The sequence below is a fragment of the Physeter macrocephalus genome, unplaced genomic scaffold, assembly GCF_002837175.3.
Source record: "Physeter macrocephalus isolate SW-GA unplaced genomic scaffold, ASM283717v5 random_798, whole genome shotgun sequence".
Classification (NCBI taxonomy): Eukaryota; Metazoa; Chordata; class Mammalia; order Artiodactyla; family Physeteridae; genus Physeter; species Physeter macrocephalus.
In genome coordinates this window covers 4,807-25,338 of record NW_021146084.1, presented here as the reverse complement: position 1 = coordinate 25,338, position 20,532 = coordinate 4,807, and the positions used below count along the sequence as shown (strand labels likewise).

General features: G+C 50.8%; 1 protein-coding gene across 2 annotated transcripts; it reads right to left on the bottom strand.

Moving 5' to 3' along the window:
- Positions 1–780: 780 nt before the first annotated feature.
- Positions 781–19,031, bottom strand: STRIP1 (striatin interacting protein 1). Of its 2 annotated transcripts, XM_028486312.2 has the most exons (22): positions 18,846–19,031; positions 16,309–16,378; positions 15,492–15,566; positions 14,924–15,058; positions 14,709–14,829; positions 13,860–13,928; positions 12,748–12,854; positions 12,512–12,639; positions 11,075–11,257; positions 10,479–10,696; positions 9,208–9,273; positions 9,039–9,102; positions 8,474–8,542; positions 7,876–7,947; positions 7,316–7,390; positions 7,019–7,116; positions 5,579–5,705; positions 5,266–5,366; positions 4,444–4,510; positions 3,780–3,884; positions 2,929–3,133; positions 781–1,745 (listed from the first exon to the last, which is right to left on the bottom strand). In XM_028486312.2, exons 1-22 carry the CDS (start codon positions 19,023–19,025, stop codon positions 1,498–1,500), a joined length of 2,583 nt encoding a protein of 860 aa, XP_028342113.1. In that variant the 5' UTR covers positions 19,026–19,031; the 3' UTR covers positions 781–1,497. The 2 variants fall into 2 exon arrangements, with proteins under 2 accessions (XP_028342113.1, XP_007106546.1); XM_007106484.4 differs by lacking the exon at positions 8,474–8,542.
- Between the last annotated feature and the right edge of the window lie 1,501 nt (positions 19,032–20,532).

Genomic DNA, 20,532 nt, shown 5'->3' with positions numbered 1-20,532 from the left:
ACAAAGGGGAGACTTCCCCCAGAATACGTTTCTTTTATTAGTCAAGACCCCTTGGAGACTTAAAACCCCCTATGGGTGGCCTACAAGTAAGATAAGGGAACTTTCAGCAATTCCTAAAAGGAAACACTCCTTTTCTCAGCATCAGAATGTAATATCCTCAGAAGCAGAGCCTCAAGATGGAGCAAGGTGGAGGCAGACATGCCCAGGGATCTGAAAGCCAGATGCAGGCTCCGGAAGCCTCAAACTGACACCGACCACAAAGGTGTTCTTTGCTTCTCCCTCAGCCACGCGGGCTCCTGGGCCTCCCGACACTCCCTTTCCCAGGACTCCTGATGGTCTGCTTCCCCAGGCTCTGGGCACTTAAGTTTCCTCTCAGTTCCCATCTGCCCCAGTGAGGGTCCAGCATAGTCGACCCCCCTCTCTGACCTGGCCCCTCCCTCCCTAATACTGAAATTGGTTTGGCTGAGTCCAGCTCAGGGGTGTGATCCAGAGAAACCTGGGGCGCCTACTGTAATACCTCTAACCCAGGGGCGCAGACAACTTACAGCTCCAGCAACCCAGAGCCCTGGGGCTGGGAGCCCTGGAGCAAAACCAGACTGATGTGAGGAAAGAACACTTGGGATAAGTGCCAACTCCCCCTCCCCTTCCCCCTCAGATGAGAAAGGTGGGCAGCTTGGCAGGGACAAGGGGGTGACCTATCAATGCTGGCAAGAAAACTCTCTTTCTGGACCTGGAGGAGATATTCAGGGGCCATATTTCCTGCAGACAAGGCAATGGGCATTGTTTTTGCTTCCTTTTAATGTAAACAGAATACACAAACACATTAAAAACCCCAACATGACACGAGAACACACGCAGATTCATATATATTTACAGACCCTTGCACACCAAGAAAAAAAAAATGGCACCTCTGGTTCAGGGAAGCCTCTCTTCCTGTCCCAACCCCATCCAAAACCAAACTGCTGAGGCAGCTGCAGGAGCCTCTGCAATTGCTTCTGGATGAAACTTCGCAAGAGGCTGGAATGACATCAGAAACCCCCCAAAGCAAAACCAAGATTCTGACTTTCTGGCCTGGCTCTAATCCTAAGCCCTCCTCTTTGGCAAGCCGACATGCCAAGGATTTGTGTGTCTCAGGAAGAGTCAGCATGACCCCTGAAATTCAGATGCAGCAGGTTCCCAGCCCATCCCAGTCTTTCCCAGCCTTGGGTGGAATGACAAATGAGCTGCAACCAACTATGTCCAAGAGAGGAGGGCGAGGAGGAGTGAAGGAAGAGAGGATCCCAAGCAGAGAGGCGACCACTCCCGAGCAGGACACTGGGAATCAATGAGAGGTCAGATGCAGACTCCCCAGCCAGCCCAGCGCTGGCTGGGAAGGGCACAGTGGGGCTGTGCTGCCACCTGGAGGGGGATGGGAGCACTGCAGCAAGGAAACAGGACAGCCCCTGGGGTACCTGGAGATCACCCCTTCTTTCATTTTCAGTCTCTTGCCCAGGAGCCTCACTGCAGCAGCTCTTCCCAGGAAATGGGCTTGGAGAAGACCTCCCTTTCCAACCAGAGGTCGTAGTTCATCTGGAAGTCCTCAGGGAGGTCCACCCGCTGGCCCAGGACACTTTGCAGGCAGTTGTCCACAGGCAGGAAGTCGGGGTTGCTGTGGACCCGGTCGTACCGCCGGGCATTGAAGCGCTCGATGTTGGCACGGAGGGCACATTCCTCTGCCTGGAAGTCCCAAGGCCGGGCATCAAGATCTAGGACAAAGCAGGAAGCCACGGTTAGGAGCCAAGCCCTTGTGGCAGCTCCCCTGGAGTTCACTGCAGCTTAGGGCCACACCGGCCTGGACTTGGAATGTTGACTGTCAACCAGGAGCAGGAAACCTCCAAGCCCCATCCTTGGGAAAATTGACAGGACTTCTTTCCTAGACATACAGGTAAGTCAGGTCAAAGGCGAAAAGCCAGAGCTACAGAGAAAGAGGCTATACTGCAGTTTATGTGGATCCAGTGAGGGAAAGCCAGGGGTACAACATGCTTCTCTCAAAGTCACGCTGTCCCTGGCTCTCTGGAATCAGAGGCAGGAACCTGAAGATCCCCTCATTTGCTTGTTCTCTCAATTCCCCGACCAGGTGCTGTGGGCCACCTTGGCTCTGCACAAATTCAGGGTGTTGGGAGTGCAAGTGCAGCCATATGGTCCTGGTGCTGTGGCCAGGAATTGTAAGGGTGCGGTAGCATGCTCAGGGGACACCGGGAAGACCCACTCTGCCAGGGAGGCCAAGGTGGGGAGGGGAGGAATACATGCAGATATAGAACAATTAGGGGGTACGGGGAGGTACCCTGCCGGGAGAGAGTGCAAAACTGGGGGAAAGCATGGCCAATGTGCACTGACTGCGCCCAGAGCCCTAGGTGTGATGGAAGCTGGACTGAGGGGAAGCTGGAACAGATTAGATGAGGACAGGGAGGGACAAAGTGTGGGCCTTAAATACGTTAAGAGTTTGGCACTAATTCTTAGGGAAATCAGAAGCCAATGAAGGATTTTACTCAGGGAGGTACCACCACTGGATCTGTATTTTAAAAAGATCACTAGAGCAAAGTCTGAGGCACTGATGGAGAGAAAGGAACTGGCAGGGAATCCATCAGGAGCTGTGAGAATTTCAGTGACCAGAACCACGGCAGCTGCAGGGGGGAGAGAGGACGAGAGGACAGAGAAAGTCTTGTGACAATTTCTGGAAAAGGAAAGGGGAGGCACAGAGAGGAATGGGTATGATCACAGATGCCAAGCCTGGCAGCTTCTCCAAGTCCTTCCCAGGGCTCCCATCCTGATGCTACAGAAGCAGGAGCTGGGCTCTTCCAGGTTACTCAGAGGGAAGCTTAGAGGGAAAGCTGTCACCTCCCCGCACCCCTCCACCCCCGCCCCGCCTCGCCTCGTGGGGAGCCTCACCATTGCCGTAAGCCCAGTCGTCGTTCAGCCGATGCCGCACCTTCTGGTAGATGGCAGACATCGTCTTCATGTTGCTCTTTCGCCACTGCCTCCCCAGATACTTGGTCTGCACCTTGAGCAGCTTCAGCACATAGAGCTGCATCATGGCCTGTTTCACCTTCAGGGCCCGCTTCAAAATGGGGGCTGACTTGAACACCACCAGCATCTGGGAAGGGTTACAAGGGAGGCCCACGTTGAGGGCAGAAATAAATGCCTGCACCACCACCATGCTGCCATCCCTTCTGGGGTTAGGGGCAGGGTGACCAACTGTTGCAGTTTTCCCCAGACTGAAGGGTTCCCTGGGACTTGGGACACTTCCACTGCTAAAACCAGGTGAGTCCCAGGCAAAGCTGGATGGTTGGTCATCCTAATTATGGGTCATTCTGGAATCTGAAGAAAGCTATGAATTCCTTCACCAGAAATATCCGTACATGCACACATACACAATTTCAGAGGATTCATGGACCTCCCCACCCCAAAGGTATCCATAGACTCAGGGTTAAGGAGACTCTCAGAACCTTGGTGGAGAACCAGTGGAGATTAAGAGGATACAGAAAATTCCTTCTATATATGTAGATTTGTTTCAGCACATGACTGAGTCTCTTCCAGCTTCCAGTTCAACTCATCAAGGCACCAGAGATCAGCCCTTAAAATGCAAGGATGTGGCTATAGGAAAGTTAGGTGAGAAGGATGCAGCTGCAGCAGCAAGCCCACCCTGGGGACCCCTGCCCTCCAACGTGAAGGGGACCAGACAGCGGGTGGCACGCTGCTTTGAGCGCCAAGATTCATGCCTGCTGACTGCGCTGACTCACCATCGTCCTCGAATGCTTCCATTTTGTCAGCTTGTTCAAGATCCGAAGCAGATTAATACAAGAAAAGAGGTTCCTCCAGCAAAACTGGTTATTGTCACCTGCTTCCTACAGGGAAAACCCAGGAACAATCATCTCCTGCACAGCTGCAGGTGCTCTGCAGTTTCCAAGGCCCTTCCATCTGTGACGTCAGCACTGCTCAGTCTCTCCACAAGTGTACCAGGAACCCTCTCCTCCCCTCAGCCCAGGGGGACCTCCATCCCAGAAGCTGGCAGAGGGTAAGGGGTGCTCCCTAGAATTTTCCCGCAGGAAACATGGAGCATGATATTGGGGGCTGTGGCCTCGGTCCCCACTACCTGGGGCACCCAGGCTCCCTCAGAGCTGCGGCCCCAGAGAGTTCCAGTGTGGGGAGAGAAACAACTCAACCAGGTGAGCTCTGGGTTGGCAGCACCTGAAGACCACACTTCTGAAATAAGCCCTAAATCCAAATCTTCCCACTCTGCAAGGTCTGCCCCTCAGCTCTTCTATGCAATTACAGTGCTTCAAAAGCCAGGCACTCAACAGTGACCGCACCTGTGAAGAACCTCTACCCCTGTGAGGGGGAGGCAGGCTCTCCACCACAACCCTCACACCAAAGGGACCGCCGGGGAAGAAGCTAGCTACTCACCAGACTCTCGGCAGTCAGCTCTGGCAGCTCATGCACCACGCACTGAGGGTAGTCTAGGACAGAGATGCTGCACAGGGCAAGAAAGCCCAGGCACCCGCCCTGAGCAAGGGCTGCGGTCTGGAGGAGCAGCCGCTGGCTCCTGGCCTCCCTCCCTCTCTTGTGGGAGCAGAAGCAGTGATCGACCTTGTCCGCACCACCCCAGTTTCCCCAGCTCTAAGACGGGGAAATACCTGCTACAAGTGAACTTGTAAGATCCCTCTGAAGCCAGAGACAAGCTCGTAATCTTGTAAGGGGTGGAGAGAGCACACTGTCCCTCACCGCAATAAATCTGGAGCGGGGGGCAGACTTCTCAAGGCAATTAATTTATGCCAAGCCCCCACTGGAGACTGTGTCTGGATAACAGCTCCGCTTGTGGTGTATCACACTGATGAGCCGTCAATGTCAAGTACAGCTGGTGCCAGGTGATGGGGTGGGGACAAGACGTTACAGTGCACGGGGCCAAACTCCTTTGAGAGCAAGCGCCCAGCCAGTCTCCTCAAAAAAAATGGCACAGAAGGGCAGTGAGGGCAGTATTGGAGCCCAGGATGAGAACCCTCCCATCCAGGCAAAGACAGACTGAGTCACCTGTCACTAGACTAGCTAGACTCAGGTTTGACAAACTGGCGTTCTCTATAGGCAGGGACCATGTCTCATTCATCTTTGGGTCCCGATGCCTGGCAGAGCACTGGCTTGTGGGTGCTGAACGGGCTCAGCGGGAGAGGCCAGCTGGGAGCCTTGCCATCTGGCCATACCCACCCCGTCCTGATCCCTGGTCCTTATCACCTGTTCTTGGCAGTGATGTAAGACATAATGTTTTGATTGAAGAATTTCAGGATCAAAGGGATGCAGTTGGCAAACACCAGGTGCTGTGCCATGTACTCAAACTGCAAGCAACAGGGAAGATTATAAGCATGCCCCGTAGGACCTCACCCTCCTTCCTCCAGTGATAAAAGGCCTTGGTTGGAGGACTGTGTCTTAGAACATTCAGGCAGAGCTCAAGGAGGTTTGAAGGCCAAGGCCTCTGTTCTTCGGGGCCAGAGGAGCAACACTGCCTGAGGCCCTGGCCCAGTGGACAGAAGGAAGGGGCTGCAGGTACCTGGTAGACGTGGTTCAACTTAAAGTGCTTGAGCAGCAGCAGCAGGACCGCGGAAATGGCCTTAACAATGACCTCTTTGTGGCGGTTCACATCCACTCCCAGCTTCATGCTCTGCAACACTGTGGTGCTAGAAGCACAATCACCCGGGTGGGCCCCTAGCAGGTGCAGCCCCCTCCTCTCTGGTGGTCCCAGGAGAGATGGGATTCCTGAGCCTTCTCTGGGCAAAGCTCCCACCTCACCCCCACCCTACGGACATCTCAGAGGTTAGGCCCAGCTCCACCCACCCACCTTCCAAGCAATCTAGCTCAGCACAATTGATTTCTTCCTTGTGATGCCCCAAACACATTCTTAGCCTATTTCTTTGCTTTTCCTCCAAAAATGAACTTCTCATCTCGAGATCTCCCCTAAGCTTCTGCCACCAGAAGTTCTGAGGAACTTGTGTTCCTCAGAGTGTGTTCTGTGGAATACCAGTATATTGAGATGTTTCATATTATGGGGAAAAGGGGTTTTGGAGTCAGATAAATTTAGGAAGCATTTACTTAAATCAGTTTCTCGCAAATTTAGGAGGAGCTCTCACTATAAATCTTTATAAGAGGAGAACAATATTTGACTGTGGAGTCCTTTTCCCAAGGACCATCAGGATGGCCTGGTGCTCCATGACATTCCCTTTGGTGTTAGCCAACCCTGCCTCCTCCCTCACTTGGCTGTCACCACCAGATGCAAGGGGCCCACCCACCAGGGAACTGGCCTCAGAGCTGGGTGGCACTGGTAGGCAGGCAGGAGATCAAGTGCCCAGGTCCTTCTCAAAGCACAAAGTGATCTTGGATTGTACTCTCACATCAAAAAGATGAGGTCAGTGCCCCAGGGAGGAAGAACCCCTAAGGATTTTACTATCACCCTGAGACATTCAAAAATATTCTGCATGCCAGTTCACTGGCAAATAGGAAAGAATCTACACCCAGCTCAGGTCCAGCTGTTGGCTGATTTTTGTCCAGAAGCTAAAACTGTACGTCCTGGATGTCCCAATCACATAGCTTTCAAGGGAGCCTTTGGGGAAATGTCAAACACAGTCCGATTCATTTTACAGAGGAGGAAGTGACTTTCACCAGTTCACTCAGATATTCACTCAGTGGCAGAGTCTACACTAGGATCCAGGCCAACCAGATTAAGCCACCTCCCCAAGCAGTAAAACTAAATATTTCACCCAGTACGTCTTCTTTCTTCTGAGCCAGGAATACCCTAAACTTAATCTGCAGAGAAGTTGAGCCAAAACAACAACAGCAGCAGCAACAACAAAAACAAAGAATGACAACAGCAAACAACCTAGCAAACAGTGGGACCAAAAGGCAAACACTTCCCCGTTCCCCTCTACCCTTCTGCCCCTGACCTGCTCCATTCATAGGAACCATACACACTCAATACTCAAGACTTGATACTCACGGCATCTCCTCAGGCAGGACATCTGCTAGGATGTTGATTGAGTCCGTTTTGGCCTTTGAGGTGGGAGCTGCGGCCAGCAGGATCTTCAGCAGCGCAATCTGGGGAGGAGCAGACTGTTCAGACGGCATGGATGAGAGGGGCCAGGGGCAGCACTAGGCCCTGAGAGGTGGTTCTTCTGGAGGTGCCCAGGCAGCAGAAGGAGGGGTTAAAGGACACTGGCGGGCATATGCTCTCAAGGCCAGTGTTGTCGGGAGGGGACCCCATGGCAGGTAGAGCACTCAGGAGACGTGCACTCACCATGTACTGTGGCAGGCTGGGGAGCAAGCCTTGGTAGAGGGTTTCTGCAGGGACTTGCTCGACTTCCTCTTCTCCCTTTCAACAAAATGGGTACAATGGGTACAAATACAAAGCCCGGTCCTGATGATGCTCTCCAGAGCCAGCCTGCTGGCTGGCTGGAGGAGAATCTGTAAGTATGGATGTAAATGATGATAATGATAGCAAACCTTGAATAATACAACATGCCAGACACTTTACTTGTAAAAACACATTTAATCCTTACTACAACTCTATGGAGAAGGTACTATTGTCATTCCCATTTAACAGGCTAGGAAACAAAGCAGGAGAGCCAGTACCTTGCCTAGGTCGCCACCCACTAAATGGCGGAGCCAGGATTCAGAGGAAGGTGGCTGGCCCAGAGTCTGTGCTCTTAAGCCCTGTACCTGACACTCGCCAGCCCTGCAGCAGGAGCCAGACTGGGAGCTTTATTGAGGGCAGGCCTGGGGCATTTTGCGGTCTAGGCCCAGCACAGTGCTGGGAACAGCTGGGATCCTACAGACTGAGGAAGGCCTCCAACTCACCCCTGAGAGAGGAGAGCGAAGGTACTCCTCCTCCATCTGTGCCTGGACCTCTGCAATCGACGTGTACTTGTGCTGGAGAGAGAGGGAAAGAGACGCTGGGGAAAACACCCCTCATTCTCTGGCCAAATGCCCACACCTGGCAAAGACCCCACACAATTTTCTTCAAACACCATCTTCTCAAAGAGCGCTAAGTCACCATACAGATCCCAAAGTAAAATCCCAAACCTGAAATATTTTTCTAAGTGGGCACCTACCTCTTAAAACCAGTGTAAAAAAGCACACTATAGATCAGAAAAAAAGCAAATTAAAGGAGAAAAGGGGGTTTTCAGGTAGTGACAATGACAGGAGGAAAACAAAAGCAGAATCAAGCACCCAAGTACTCAGAATCAAGTACTCAAATGCTCAAAAAGCCCCTGCATGAAGCCCACTTGGTACTACAAATTTCAAAAATGTATTTCAAAAACATATAAACATTTACATTCCAGACATGCTATTAGGGGCCACACCTCTTCCCCACTCGTGCTGCTTCCTCCCAGGTGGAGGGACACGAGTGCACAGAGCACTCCTGGTCCCTCCCTGCCCCTCCCCCCACACTCACTCCTCCCCTCCCGGACTGGCAAGTATGGGAGGAGGAACAGGACAGTCTCAGCCCCTCGTTCTCTTCTCTCTTCAGAAAAAAAGAAAAGCCTGTAAACTCTTCTGCTCCTTGACCAGGCTCAGCAGGGTTCTAGCACTGCCTGGTCTGGGTAGACGAGTCTGCCTAACTCTGGAAGTGAGGTATCCGGACACCTATTGTTGTTGTGTTCTCATGCCTCATTCTCCAATCACTCCATGGGCGATAAAGCTGGCATGTCAATCTCCCTCTGCCTACTCCCCTAACTCAACTGCCTTGGAACTTGGGCAAGGAAAAGGCAGGCCATTTACTAAGCCCCTTAAAACTCCAACTGTCAGGTAATATAATCTTTCATGAACCCCCAGTAAGTGCTCAACAAAAGTAAAACGCATGAAAAACTGTTTTAAAGGATGCTGTCACTGTCCACCTATTCCTCCACCCCCAGTTCCTTCAGGCAGACAGAAGTCTAAAAAGGCTTCTCCCAAAGGGCTGGTCTCACTTTACTCACTTGGGACCAACCTAGGCCAAAAGCTCACCCAAAGCCACCTACCTGCTTCAGAGTCTTGATGCTTTCGTGGATTGGCCTGGGCAGCCCCACCACTGTGTTCGTGTCACTGGAGAATAACAAAGGCCCTGTGTTAGGCCTGGGTCCCCAAACACCAAAGGCTGGGAGGGTGACCCCACTACCTTTCTTCAAAAGGAACTCGGATCACACTCACCTGCCCAGAGTGTAACCTATGAACTTGCTGCGGCTGGACTCGAGGAACACCTCGATGTCTTTCTCTCTGCCAAAGGAAAAGACTGCAGCTTTCTTAAATGTTATCTCAAGGCATCATGGTTAATAAAACACAGAATGTCCAGAAACTGTGACGCCAAAAGAAAAAGTCTCCCACAATTCTTTTTCTTTTTGGAAAAAAGAAAAGAAAAAAACAAAGAACTGAAATCTTCAGACTATTGTAAGGTCCTTCATAATGCTGTTGGATCAATAATCTAAAAATGTATTATGTGTAACTAGTTTATTCATAAAATTAAGGTGATACATCAAACCTAAAAGCATACTTTATTCAGGTATTAATAACAAGTTTGTCACAACAGAATTTCTCAGATATTCACAATTTTTACAATTAGAGCTGTAAGCTACTGATTTTTTCATATGAGTCATACTGTCCTGTCTCAGACAATCAGGCTAGCTTGCATTTTCTGATGACTTGTTTTGTATTCCCATCACAGATCACTGAAAACTGGGGCTTTAACCTGGATCAAGAAAATGACCCCTATATCTTTTCACATGTTCATCTATTTCTTAAGTTGGTGCCCTTTCAAACAGATACCATTTATATACATCCAGGAACCTTGACATCCAGATTCACGCACATATATCTCAAACATCTTTTTTTTTTTTTTTTGTGGTATGCGGGCCTCCCTCTGCTGTGGCCTCGCCCGTTGCGGAGCACAGGCTCCGGACGCGCAGGCTCAGCGGCCATGGCTCACGGGCCCAGCCGCTCCGCGGCATGTGGGATCCTCCCAGACCGGGGCGCGAACCCAGTTCCCCTGCATCGGCAGGCGGACGCGCAACCGCTGCGCCACCAGGGAAGCCCCTCAAACATCTTAATTATGGTTCTAAAGAAATTCTTCCTTAATCTATAATTTTCTGTCAAAAATCATATACAACCCCAGGGTAGGTGGAGATGGGTTCACTTAAATGTCCTTGTTTTAATTTTTTCCCATTCCCTTTCACTAGTATCATGTCCAACCAAGAGCTAACCCATGTTACTGACTCAAGAGCCATATAAGGGCCTCTCTGTGCAAGGCCAGCACCCTGACACCCCCAGGGCCAGCACTGGGCACTTTAAGAGAGGCTCATCGCAGAGCCAAGGCCAGCATGGCCCTACACAGGACCTCAGGTGACAACTCAGGCCTGGTGCCAGGCGTGGGGATGTGACAACACTGGTTTCAGGAGCAAAGAGTGTTGCAAAGGTCTGAGACTCACCTGACCTTGGGAGCCCAGGGCAGCCCCTTTGGGCAGGTAAGCCTGTCAGTCTGGGGGTGCTGCAGTGGGGGAGGCATCACCTCATCCCGCTCAAGGGGGAACGTCTCCCCCTCCAGACTGTTGTCGTCATCATTCTCCTCTTCCTCCTCTCGAGAGTCATCAGCCTTGTAGGGATCCCGCTCGTTGAAGGCATCCAAGTTGTCCTGCTTTATCAGAGCCTGAGAGCAGAGGGACAGGAGAGCAGACAAGAGCCAACTGACCAACTAGATAAAAAGTGGCAGGGAGGCTAAAGAAGTGATCACACGGAAAGGCGGTAGTAAGAGAGCCAGGAGCAGTAGAAAAACCTGAGAGGAAGTCAAGGTTGGGCCCAAGTGACAAATCAGTCCTTGCCCAAGTCCCTCAAAAGTGCCACATTCTGAGTGCCCACTATAAACTGGGCCCTGGGCTGGGGACACAGTGTCCCTTCCCTAAAGGCATTCATTCTGACTTGCTGATCAGAGGGCACTTCAACAACCTTCGGCTCATCCAGTGACTATGCCACTGCACCTGTGCACCTTAAGAACTCTCAGGAGTCGTAGGGACCTTGTCACCCTCACCTTGTGCTCCCGACGGCCCCGTTTCTGCTGCTGCTCGATCAGGTCAGAGGCAGAGGCTGGGGGAGAGGCGGCCCTCATGTTGCGGATGACTTTGATGCTGTCCTCGGGGAGCGGGGGGAGGCCCAGGATGGCACGCTTCTCGGCCTTCATGCTCTGCAGCTCCTCAAAGCCGCCCAGTGTGCACTGTGTCACAGACAGGCGCAGAGCCGGGACAACATGTCCGTAAGCGGGTGCCTGTCTGTGTCAAGCTCAAAGGCATCTGTGACACTATGACCCGTATCTTTACAGAGACCCACACAACCTCTGAACAAGGGACTGAATGCACCCCCAGGAGAAACGAGCGACATCAGCATGGGAGAGGAGCAAAGGGGGCAAGGAGTGGAGATGCGCAGGCTGACTGAGCCTAGTGCAGAGGCATACCTAGCTCTGTGTGTACAACAGACTCCTCAAGTGAGACAAAGGCCATCTGAAGAGCTTAACCCTTCAAGTTCCTAGAAAAGTAGGTGAGACTCAAATGCTTCAAAAGCTGTACATGCCAGTCTTTCAAAGTCAAATTGGGAATACACTGTTGGATGTTCAAATTAAAAAACAAACAAAAAAAACCCCACCTTCATCTAAACATCCCCCTAGAAGCAAAACCTCAGCAGTGTTCAGCAGTTTTAGGCTGCTTAGTTTCACTGTTTCTGAGCAATTCAGCTTTCCTCTCTGGCTTCAGTGAGGCTTCGTGGGGAATCAACAGGCTTATCTGGCCAAGATCAAATGCGTAGAGCACTCTAAAGAGGCCTAACCTCACTGAGCCCTGGCTCCGCAGAGCTGGCCCATTCTGAAAGAGGGGAAGGTGAGTCCCAGGAAGAGCAGGAGTCCAGACTCCAGCTCCGCTGTCTTCCCAGGTCGTTCCTCCTGGAGGGAAGGGCTCCTGGTTTGGCCTGAGCCTGGCTGCTGACAATGGCTCCCAAGCCAAGGGTGCTGGCCAGCCCACTCTCCTGGACCCACCCCTTCACTAGCTAGAAGAAGAGCCAGCTTTCACACCATACCCTGAGGAAAATGTAAGCACAGGACTCACTCTTTCTTCTTTCAAGTGACATCTGACTGAGGGGGCCCCAATTATACCAGCTCTAATTTTGCCTCAAATCACTTTGCAAACTCCAGGTTCAAGAGCAGCTTGCCTGGAGAGACGTGTCCTATGACTGCAGAAAACAGCTTCCAAGAACCAGGGAGCCAACAATCTATTCTGATTCAAAGGCCAAGTCCTCTTTGGCTGCAGTGAGGCCAGAGTGACACTTCTTTTGTCATCGCCTTTCAGGAATCTTCTTTCAGAATTTTTTTTTTAACCAAAGCAGTTATATATTCATATAATATTCAAAAGGATATACAGTGAAAACTCTCTCTCCTGCCCTGTCCCCTAGCACGGGAATTCTCCTTCAAGGACGCACTCACCAATACTGTCTTCCAGAGCAGCAAGAGAACCTTCTTCATGGGGAAGTGAGGGGCATGGCCGCTGCAAAATTTGGTCACCATCCCAAATAGCATGATGGCAAATGGCTCGCTGTTGTACAGAGGGGAACCTGGGGTACACAAAGGTATCAGGACCACAGGCAGGAACAGGACCCTCCCAAAGCCCTCCAGCCTCAATTCCCAGGCAGGGCCTCGAGCCAGGATCCCCAGAGTCCTACCCAGCTCAGCCCTGAAGGTCTGTCGCATTGTCCTCCATTCGGCCTTATCACCCTCACATTCCTGGTGAACGGTCTCCACAATCAGGTACATGATGTTTAGCAAGACCCTGGCGACAAGAGCCAGCTATAATGAAGCAGGATGGGGGGGTCAAGGGAGCACCCCTGGCTTCCTCACATCCCACACGACACGAGAAAGGCCTGCGCACCAAGGCTGGCTAGCAGGGAGGGCTGTAATGTAGAAAAAACTAAAAACTCAAGAGTCCCACAGAGCACCTTGCGGTGCTTCCTTCTCTGTCTCTGGTGCTAAGGTTGGGACCAGATCGTCTTCCGTTTCTAGCAAAGTGCTTGCTCAAAGCAGGTGCTTAATAAGTGGCTGCTGAATGGATGGATACGAACAAGAATGGCCAAAAGCATTTACTAGCCTGAGCTTCCCGGAATGAGAAAAACACAGAGGCAGGTGTGAGCTATGGAAGCCCGTGTTGGATCAGACAAAGCAGTGGATGATCAAGGTGAGAGCAATGAAGTGTTTACCATGACGGAGGGGAAATCAGGAGCAAGCAGGGCGATGGCCAGGGACCGTAACTACAGTGAGGAACACCACCGATATCTAATCTGAAAACTTCCAAACTCACAAAAAGAGTCAGATTCTAATCCTTATAAAAATGGGAAGGTGATCTTGTTGTTTAGCAGTTGCTATTACTTCCGGCACAGCCAGGAAACGTCATGAAGTTGTCAGGACTAAGCCCACACAGACAGGCACCAAGCTGTGCACGGAAAAGTAGAAGCAGGAGGAGCCACCTCATGTGCTTTGTCCAAATACAAAATGCCACTCCACCGAGCTTCCCAGCAGCAGTGTGGGCAGGAGGCCACATTTCACTGTGGCTCTGTTAAGCATCTTCACCCCGGATTTCCGTTGGGAGTCTCAACCCAGGGCCCCACCTAGGGAGAGCCCTCAGCAGGGCCTACTGATCACACTGAGTCCATCACGCCTGCAAATTAGAGGGTGAGCACACACAGCAAGGAAACCCAAAGGTGCCCGCCCATGCCCTGCCCTGCCCTGCCCTCGTTCTCCAGCTAGAGCTCAGGGAGTCCGGGCTTGCTGCTCGCCTCACCTCAGGTCCGTGCTATCAGCCAGGGAGATGGCCGGCTTCCTCACCGCACTGCTGCAGGCGGCACTGTTGCTGCAGGAGAGATGTGAGAGTCAGTGCCTTCTCCCAGGAAGGAAGAGAAGTGGCTCCCCCGACAAGTGCCGCCCAACAGGGGGATAAAACCCTATGCTATGCACTTAGATTGCAGAAGCACCCACAGGACCCAGTGGGTAAGGACTCAAGCCCAAGACCAGACTGCCAAGGTTTGAATCTCGGCTCTAACACTTACTAGTTATGTGCCCTTGGGCACTCAACTTCTCGGTGCCATAGTTTCCTCATCTGCAAAATGGGGATGGTAATAGCAGCTAATTCATTAACATGAATTAGTACATGCAGTGTCCTTAGAACAATGCCTGGGACATATAAGCACGCAATGAGTGCTTTTATTATTGATGGTGTTTTCCTCAGATGAGCAGCAGCTGACCTGTCCACCAAACAAAGGACTAGTGGAGACACAGGCTAGAGCAGGCTTTGTTTGAGCCCATGTGTCAGACTTGTGCCTGGCCTCCTACCGAGGGGAAACTTGCAGTGCAAACACAATGGAGTCTGAAGGTTCAAAATGAGAAGGCTTTTTATTTTTCTGAGGGGCACTGTGGGCCTGGGCAGGAGCTGCAGTGTCTGGCGAGCTCTCTGGTATTAGCGGGCTGCGAGGCCCCTCACTGGTCTTCAACGTTTGGGTGAGCATCTCCCGTTATTCAACCTGGCTGGTTAGAACAGAACCCCATGTGGCGCATATAACCCTCTCAAAACCAGTTCTGAAAGCTCTGTCCCTCCACCGTCCTTTCCCTACTTAAGCCCCTCAGAAGAACTCACTCTATTTCCATGTTCAGAAGCTCCACCAAAGCGTTGAACGTGCCCACCTCCAGGAGCAGAAAGATGTTGTAGCGCATCCAGGACTGCACCTCTGCCTCCGAGCTACACTCCCCGAAGGTGCCTGCAAACACAGGGCACAGCTCACTGAGCCCCTGTCCATATCTGGGCAGCATCACTGAAGTGGGTGCCAGGGGTCCCTGGGTGTCCACTCAGACCTTGGGCAACGTAGAGAATCGCTCGAGCCACCTTCAGCCTCTTCTCCCTGGCAGTGACCTCCAAGCCGTCCAGGAGCCTCATAGCGTGGGTGCGGTGCTGGTTGGTGTCCAGCTCAGTCCACTTCTTATCTGTCACTGCCGGGCAAGAGACCACTTACACTAGAGCCCAGAGAAATCCTCACAGTGGGACAGACACCATGTTAACCCATCAAATTCAGGACTGCCACAGAACCAGAACACTCAGAAAGATAAATTACTCTCTATATAAGGGATGAGGTCACACTGCTGCCCTATGAATTTGAATTTCCAGACTGAAACACTGATTTTTTGGGTGCAATTTTAATCACATAAAGTTTTTTTCCCCCCAATACTCACATTCTGAAAAGGCCCCACCAGAGTTACCTGCAAGCCCACCCTAAATGTCACATCTGGCCTTGAATAATCAAGGTTCAGCAGGTTTCTTAGGCCACTCCAGGATGACTTAAGTCATTCAGACGACTAAGAGAAGCCCTGCAGAGCTCTCATAATGCAAGTTGAAAGAGCCAAGAAGTGGGGGAAATCATCTCACCGTGCATCCGGAAGTCTTCCTCAAAGCATTTTCGATTCATCAGGAATTCTGGCCCTTCTGTATAGCTATAAAGCTCTGTCAAGAACAAAGTGTCATCATCTCCATGTCCACGTCCTACAGCAGGTGTCACATGTAGCAGAGAAGGTATGCTTCTAGGCCCAGCTCTGTCCCTGAGTCACAGTGACTCCTGGACTATGCCGTCTAATTACTAACGGGGTCTTAGTGCTCTGATGTGCACAAAGGAGAGAATGCTGACTTCCCTTGCAGCCAATAACCAGAGGCCAGTTAGGCATAAAGCCAGGCATTTCCAGTTCGACATGCGTCAACCCCACCATGCCATGCCAGAGGCTGACCGCCACCGTGAAAGTGTGTCTCTCAAGTGGCTTGAGAATAGGGCCTGTGCTATGGAGGCATGAGAATCAGCTCAGGCTGACTTGATATTACACGTGAGCAGCAGTGGCAGCGACAGATGGGCACAGATGCAGGCACACTTGCTGGCACTCCTCAGGACCCCTGTTCTAAGAGAGACCACTGTCGGGGATTGCATATGGCCAAGGAACATCAATGTCCACACTGGGATTGGGCCACAGCCAAGTAAGCTGATCATGCAGAGACACTTCATAAAAGTAAAGGACAAGCTCAAGTTATGAGATACAACGGGCTTGAATCCAGTAATTAACATGTTTTACATATACACATCACTACTAGGACTATGTAGGGGGAAAAATGATCTCCAAAATGACACTCACTCCTAATTTTTTTAAAGGCCAATAAGGAAAAAAAGCATCCCCAAATAATAGGAAGGCCTGTGCTTTACCTGAGAGCTCTGCAGCCCACTTGTCTGTGTCAGCATACTCAAACTCCAGGTCTGGAGACTCGGAATAGCCCTGTTGAGAAAAGGAGAGTTATGCAAAAGATCACTGTGTTTTCCAAAGGAACAAACACATATGCTTCCAGAGATATACTGTTGTGTTACAGGATGTCCTTGCCTCCACTTTTCTGATGTTGTATCACAGTATTTTGTCTCCTGGGAAGTTCAGGTCTCCTTAATAAGCCCTCTCAGAGCACCTTGCACTGCTCCTTCACAGCACTTATCATAATTCATAATCATATATGCACATGTGTATCTGTTTAGTGTCTGCCTCTCCATGAGACTGCCAAGTTTCCCGAGAGTGGGAATTTTGTCCATTTTGCTCACCAATGATTCCACAATGCCCAGCACACTACTTGGCATGAATGACTGACTGACTGAATAGCTTATACTCAAATAAATACTTGTTGGATGAATGAACACTAAAGCTTCCATGTTTTCTGTGCAGTGAAATGACCATTCCACATGGTGCTAAGATTTTGGAAGCCTCATTTCTTTCTGGCTAGTGGGCTATCAATAGCTCAGAACAAAATGAGTATTGACACCCTCAGCCTTCCTGCCATTCTCTCAAATTTCAGCGAGAACTGACAGAGAAGGCAGCGGCTGAACAGAAATGGGTTCCCTCCCTCACAGAGGAGAGACTATGACAAAGAGAATCCTTTTACTGCTGGGGATAGGTGAGTACTGAGAACACACCATCTTGGAAGCCTTGTTCTGGGAAAAGAGAAGAGGTGAAGAGAAAAGGTAGTCCTCGAACTTAATTACAATCTACTTGGGAAGACAAAGACCACCCACAAAATGATATACCCACAAACAGTGAATAACATGAAGAACACTCTACTCCTTATTCGATGCAACAGTGTGCACACTTTCATAAGTTCCTGAGCTTCAGTTTCTTCATTTATGGAATGAGGATGACAAAAATCTATCTTGGAGGTTTTTAAGGACTAATCAAAACTGTGTAGCACACAGTGGACTCTCATCAAATATCTGCCTCCCTGTCCTGCAGGCATTCCTCACGCTCCCAGCCTACTGATTTCAGCCATGACTCAAAAAAGAGCCACATCAGTATCTGTAAGAAAACAGATTTAGGCAGGGCTCTCAGCTTAAATGTGTTCTCTGACTGACCTTCCACGTGTTGGGTCTATATAGAAATTAAAGGGCAGAAAGAGCAAGTGCATTTAATGGCCACATAGGAAACTTTTAAACTATTTTAAAAATTAGGACTCCTCTCATGATGACAGTGGATTCACCCCTACCACTTTCATAATCCGCCATACTTGAAAAATTATTAAGAAGTCGCCACTGATGTGCAATAAGCCACCATGCAAGGGCTACTAAAAAGTCAGTTTCATTGCTTTTTCAAATAATTCACTTCAAGGTCAAAATGTATCTGATTGGAACTTGCCAAATTTTGATGTTTTATCAGAGGTTTGCTCTTGCCAACAAAAACCAAAAGCTTGACAGGAACGGATTTCACATGTCTAAACATAGCATCATCACTCTTTGGTATGACCTGGTACATTATGTCTGGACAATGAGGAATTCCGTCTCATTAATGAGCACCTGACTGCTAATCATCCTCGGCGTCCTCTCAGGTGAAGAAAACCTCACAGTTAGTGCTCTGGGAACATGGTGATTAAGAAGCCCTAAAGCGCTGCAACGTGCGTGTCTTCATTCATGAATTCTACGACGGAGGCAGTGGGAGTAATTCTTTAACTCGGGGTGAGGTGACTAGTCAGCTCCAGACTACTGTGTCTCCGGAATGGGAGGAACAGCCCACTAGCAAGAGAAGAGCGATGCTGAGCCCTAACGCATGTTTAAATATATATTTCTAATCTTTAACAGTTCAGCATCGGGCGCACTGGGCACACCAACCACCGGGCACTGTCAAACCGTGGCCTGAACCTGCAGTGGCTAAGGTCAGAGTGAACAGGACTGCTCCCCCTCCTACTCTCGCAACCTCGAGGCGCACAGTGTACACTATTAGTGCTAGTTAGCTCCGTCCGTCTTCCAGGTGCCTTCCCAACCCTCGCCAGTCCCTTCCCTGCCCACACACGCCGTCCGCCGCGGAACCCACGCGACCAGAAGCCGGAGATGACTAGGGGGTCTGGGGGTGCAGCCGCCCCGCCCTCTGGAGCGCACGCAGACCACTGACTCTTCAGCCCTGAACTGAGGCAGGGGGCGGATTCCCCAGGGGCTGGGACCCGGAGGTCGCGCTCACAGCCCCGGCCGCAGAGGAGCGAACGAGCTGACACCGGCTCGGGGAGGTTCTCCCGGTCTGCGAAGCTCCGGGCGGGGACCCCGCCTTCAAGCCTCCGGCCTCGGGGAATGCCACCCTTAGCTTCCTGCTCCTTTCGCTGTAAATGACAACTCCCCTGCCGAATCTCTGGGAAACCCAGCCTGGACCCGAAAGTGGCCCCGGGCCCGGACCCCCCGCCGCCGCCTGCCTGGTGTTAGCTTCGCCCCCCGAAGCTCCTGACCTCTGAGTCTTTGCGCTGGTTGCGGTTGAACTCTCGGGCTTTGCCCCCGGGAAGGAGGCTCCCGGCGGTCCGCGGTGCCCCAGTTGGAGGCTGCGCCGTTGCGGGCGGCGGAGGTGGCGGCGGCTGGGGCTGCTTGTTGTTCATGATCAGCAGGCCGGGACTGCCGACCGCCGGCTCCATCTTGGCTGCTCCACACCCCCGGCTCAATTCACAGACTGTAGCGGTGATGCAACTCTCGCGTGATTTCCTCCTGGAACGCTCCCCGGTCGCCATGTTAAGTGTGGCGGCAAGTGGCAGAGCCATCTTGGCTGCCCAACACCTCGCGAGATTTCCTCTGTTTGAAATCTAGTCCTTATACGTCTTTTTAGTTACTACCCTGTTTCTTTTCCAGGTTAGAGGTCGTTTTATCTGTGGAGGTTCCCTTAGCCACTTCAGTCAGTTTAGTGCCCCTCCCCTTCCTTTAACATCGCTTTGCATTTGTTACTTTTACAGCCCTGTCCAAAGGTTGGGGGTATTGTAGTGAACAAAATGGACATGATCCCAGTCTTCACGAAGATTACATTCACGTGGAGGCGATGTGGGAAACAAATGAGTAAATCAATGAAACAATTACAGTTTTAACATTAATCATTCATTCACCAAACATTTAATGAATGCCTCCTAGGCTCCAGGCAGTGCGATAGAATGGGGGACAAAATCAAGTTCCTGCACTAATGGTACATAACATAGAGCCTAGTGGGAGAGACAGACAATGCGGTCACAATTAGACAAATAAGTGCTGAGAAGAAACGAAAAGAAGTGTAAGGGATTGGAAGGTGACAGTGATGGGGTTGGGGGAGGTGCGGCAGGGCTACATTAGATAGGCTGCTCAGGGAAGGAAGGCCTGAGAGTGCGATTTTGAATGAGTTCTCAAAGAAGTGAGGGAGGGCCACACCAAGATCCACGGAAGCAACACAGGCAGAAGGACCAACTAACTGCAGAAGCTCCGAGGTGCCATGGCAGGAACTGAGTGAGCCAGGGGAAAAATAGTAGATGAGGGCCATGTAAATGCAGGGGCCAGATAAATATAGAGGCTTGAAAGGCATGGATCAGAGTTTGGATTTTATTCTAAGTGAAATGGAAAACCAGCAAAAGGTGTTAACCAGGCAGGTGTAATGGTCTGATGTTTAAAAGACCAATCTGGCTGCTTTTGGAGAAGGGATTGGGAGAGTAGGTGCAAGAATAGGTGAGGGTAGACAGGTTAAGAGACTGTATAGGTGGAAATGATGGTGGTTTACACCAGGGCAGATCATTGGGTTGATATGGTATTTCTATATTGTGTAGGTAGATTCAACAGGATTTGCTGAAAGACTGGAATCCTATCAGCAGGATAGAAAGGAATAAAGGATGATGAGTCCTAGATTCTTGGCTTGAGCACGGGGTGGGTGGTTGTATTGCTTATTAAAACAGAGAAGTCTGGGAGAAAGAAAAATGGGTTTAGGGGGAAGATCAAGATGTCTGTTTTGGACATGTCATGTTTGAGGTGCCCATTTGACATCTTAGAGGTGATGTGTAATAATTACCTGTCACTATGTTGTGAAATCTTTAAAGGCATTTTATTCATCTTTGTCTCTCCAGAACTACATTTTGGCTGCTCCACACCCCCATCTCAATTCTTGTAAAATCATTGTGATGCAACTCTTGCATG

Excerpts from the sequence above, each read along its gene's own strand:
- STRIP1 (XM_028486312.2), bottom strand. The coding sequence starts at position 19,025 with ATGGAGCCGGCGGTCGGCAGTCCCGGCCTGCTGATCATGAACAACAAG. Across the intron at positions 11,258-12,511 it reads TGCTCTGGAAGACAGTATTG|TGCACACTGGGCGGCTTTGA; the intron begins GTGAGTGCGTCC and ends TCTGTGACACAG. Across the intron at positions 4,511-5,265 it reads TACATCACTGCCAAGAACAG|CATCTCTGTCCTAGACTACC; the intron begins GTGATAAGGACC and ends TGCCCTGTGCAG.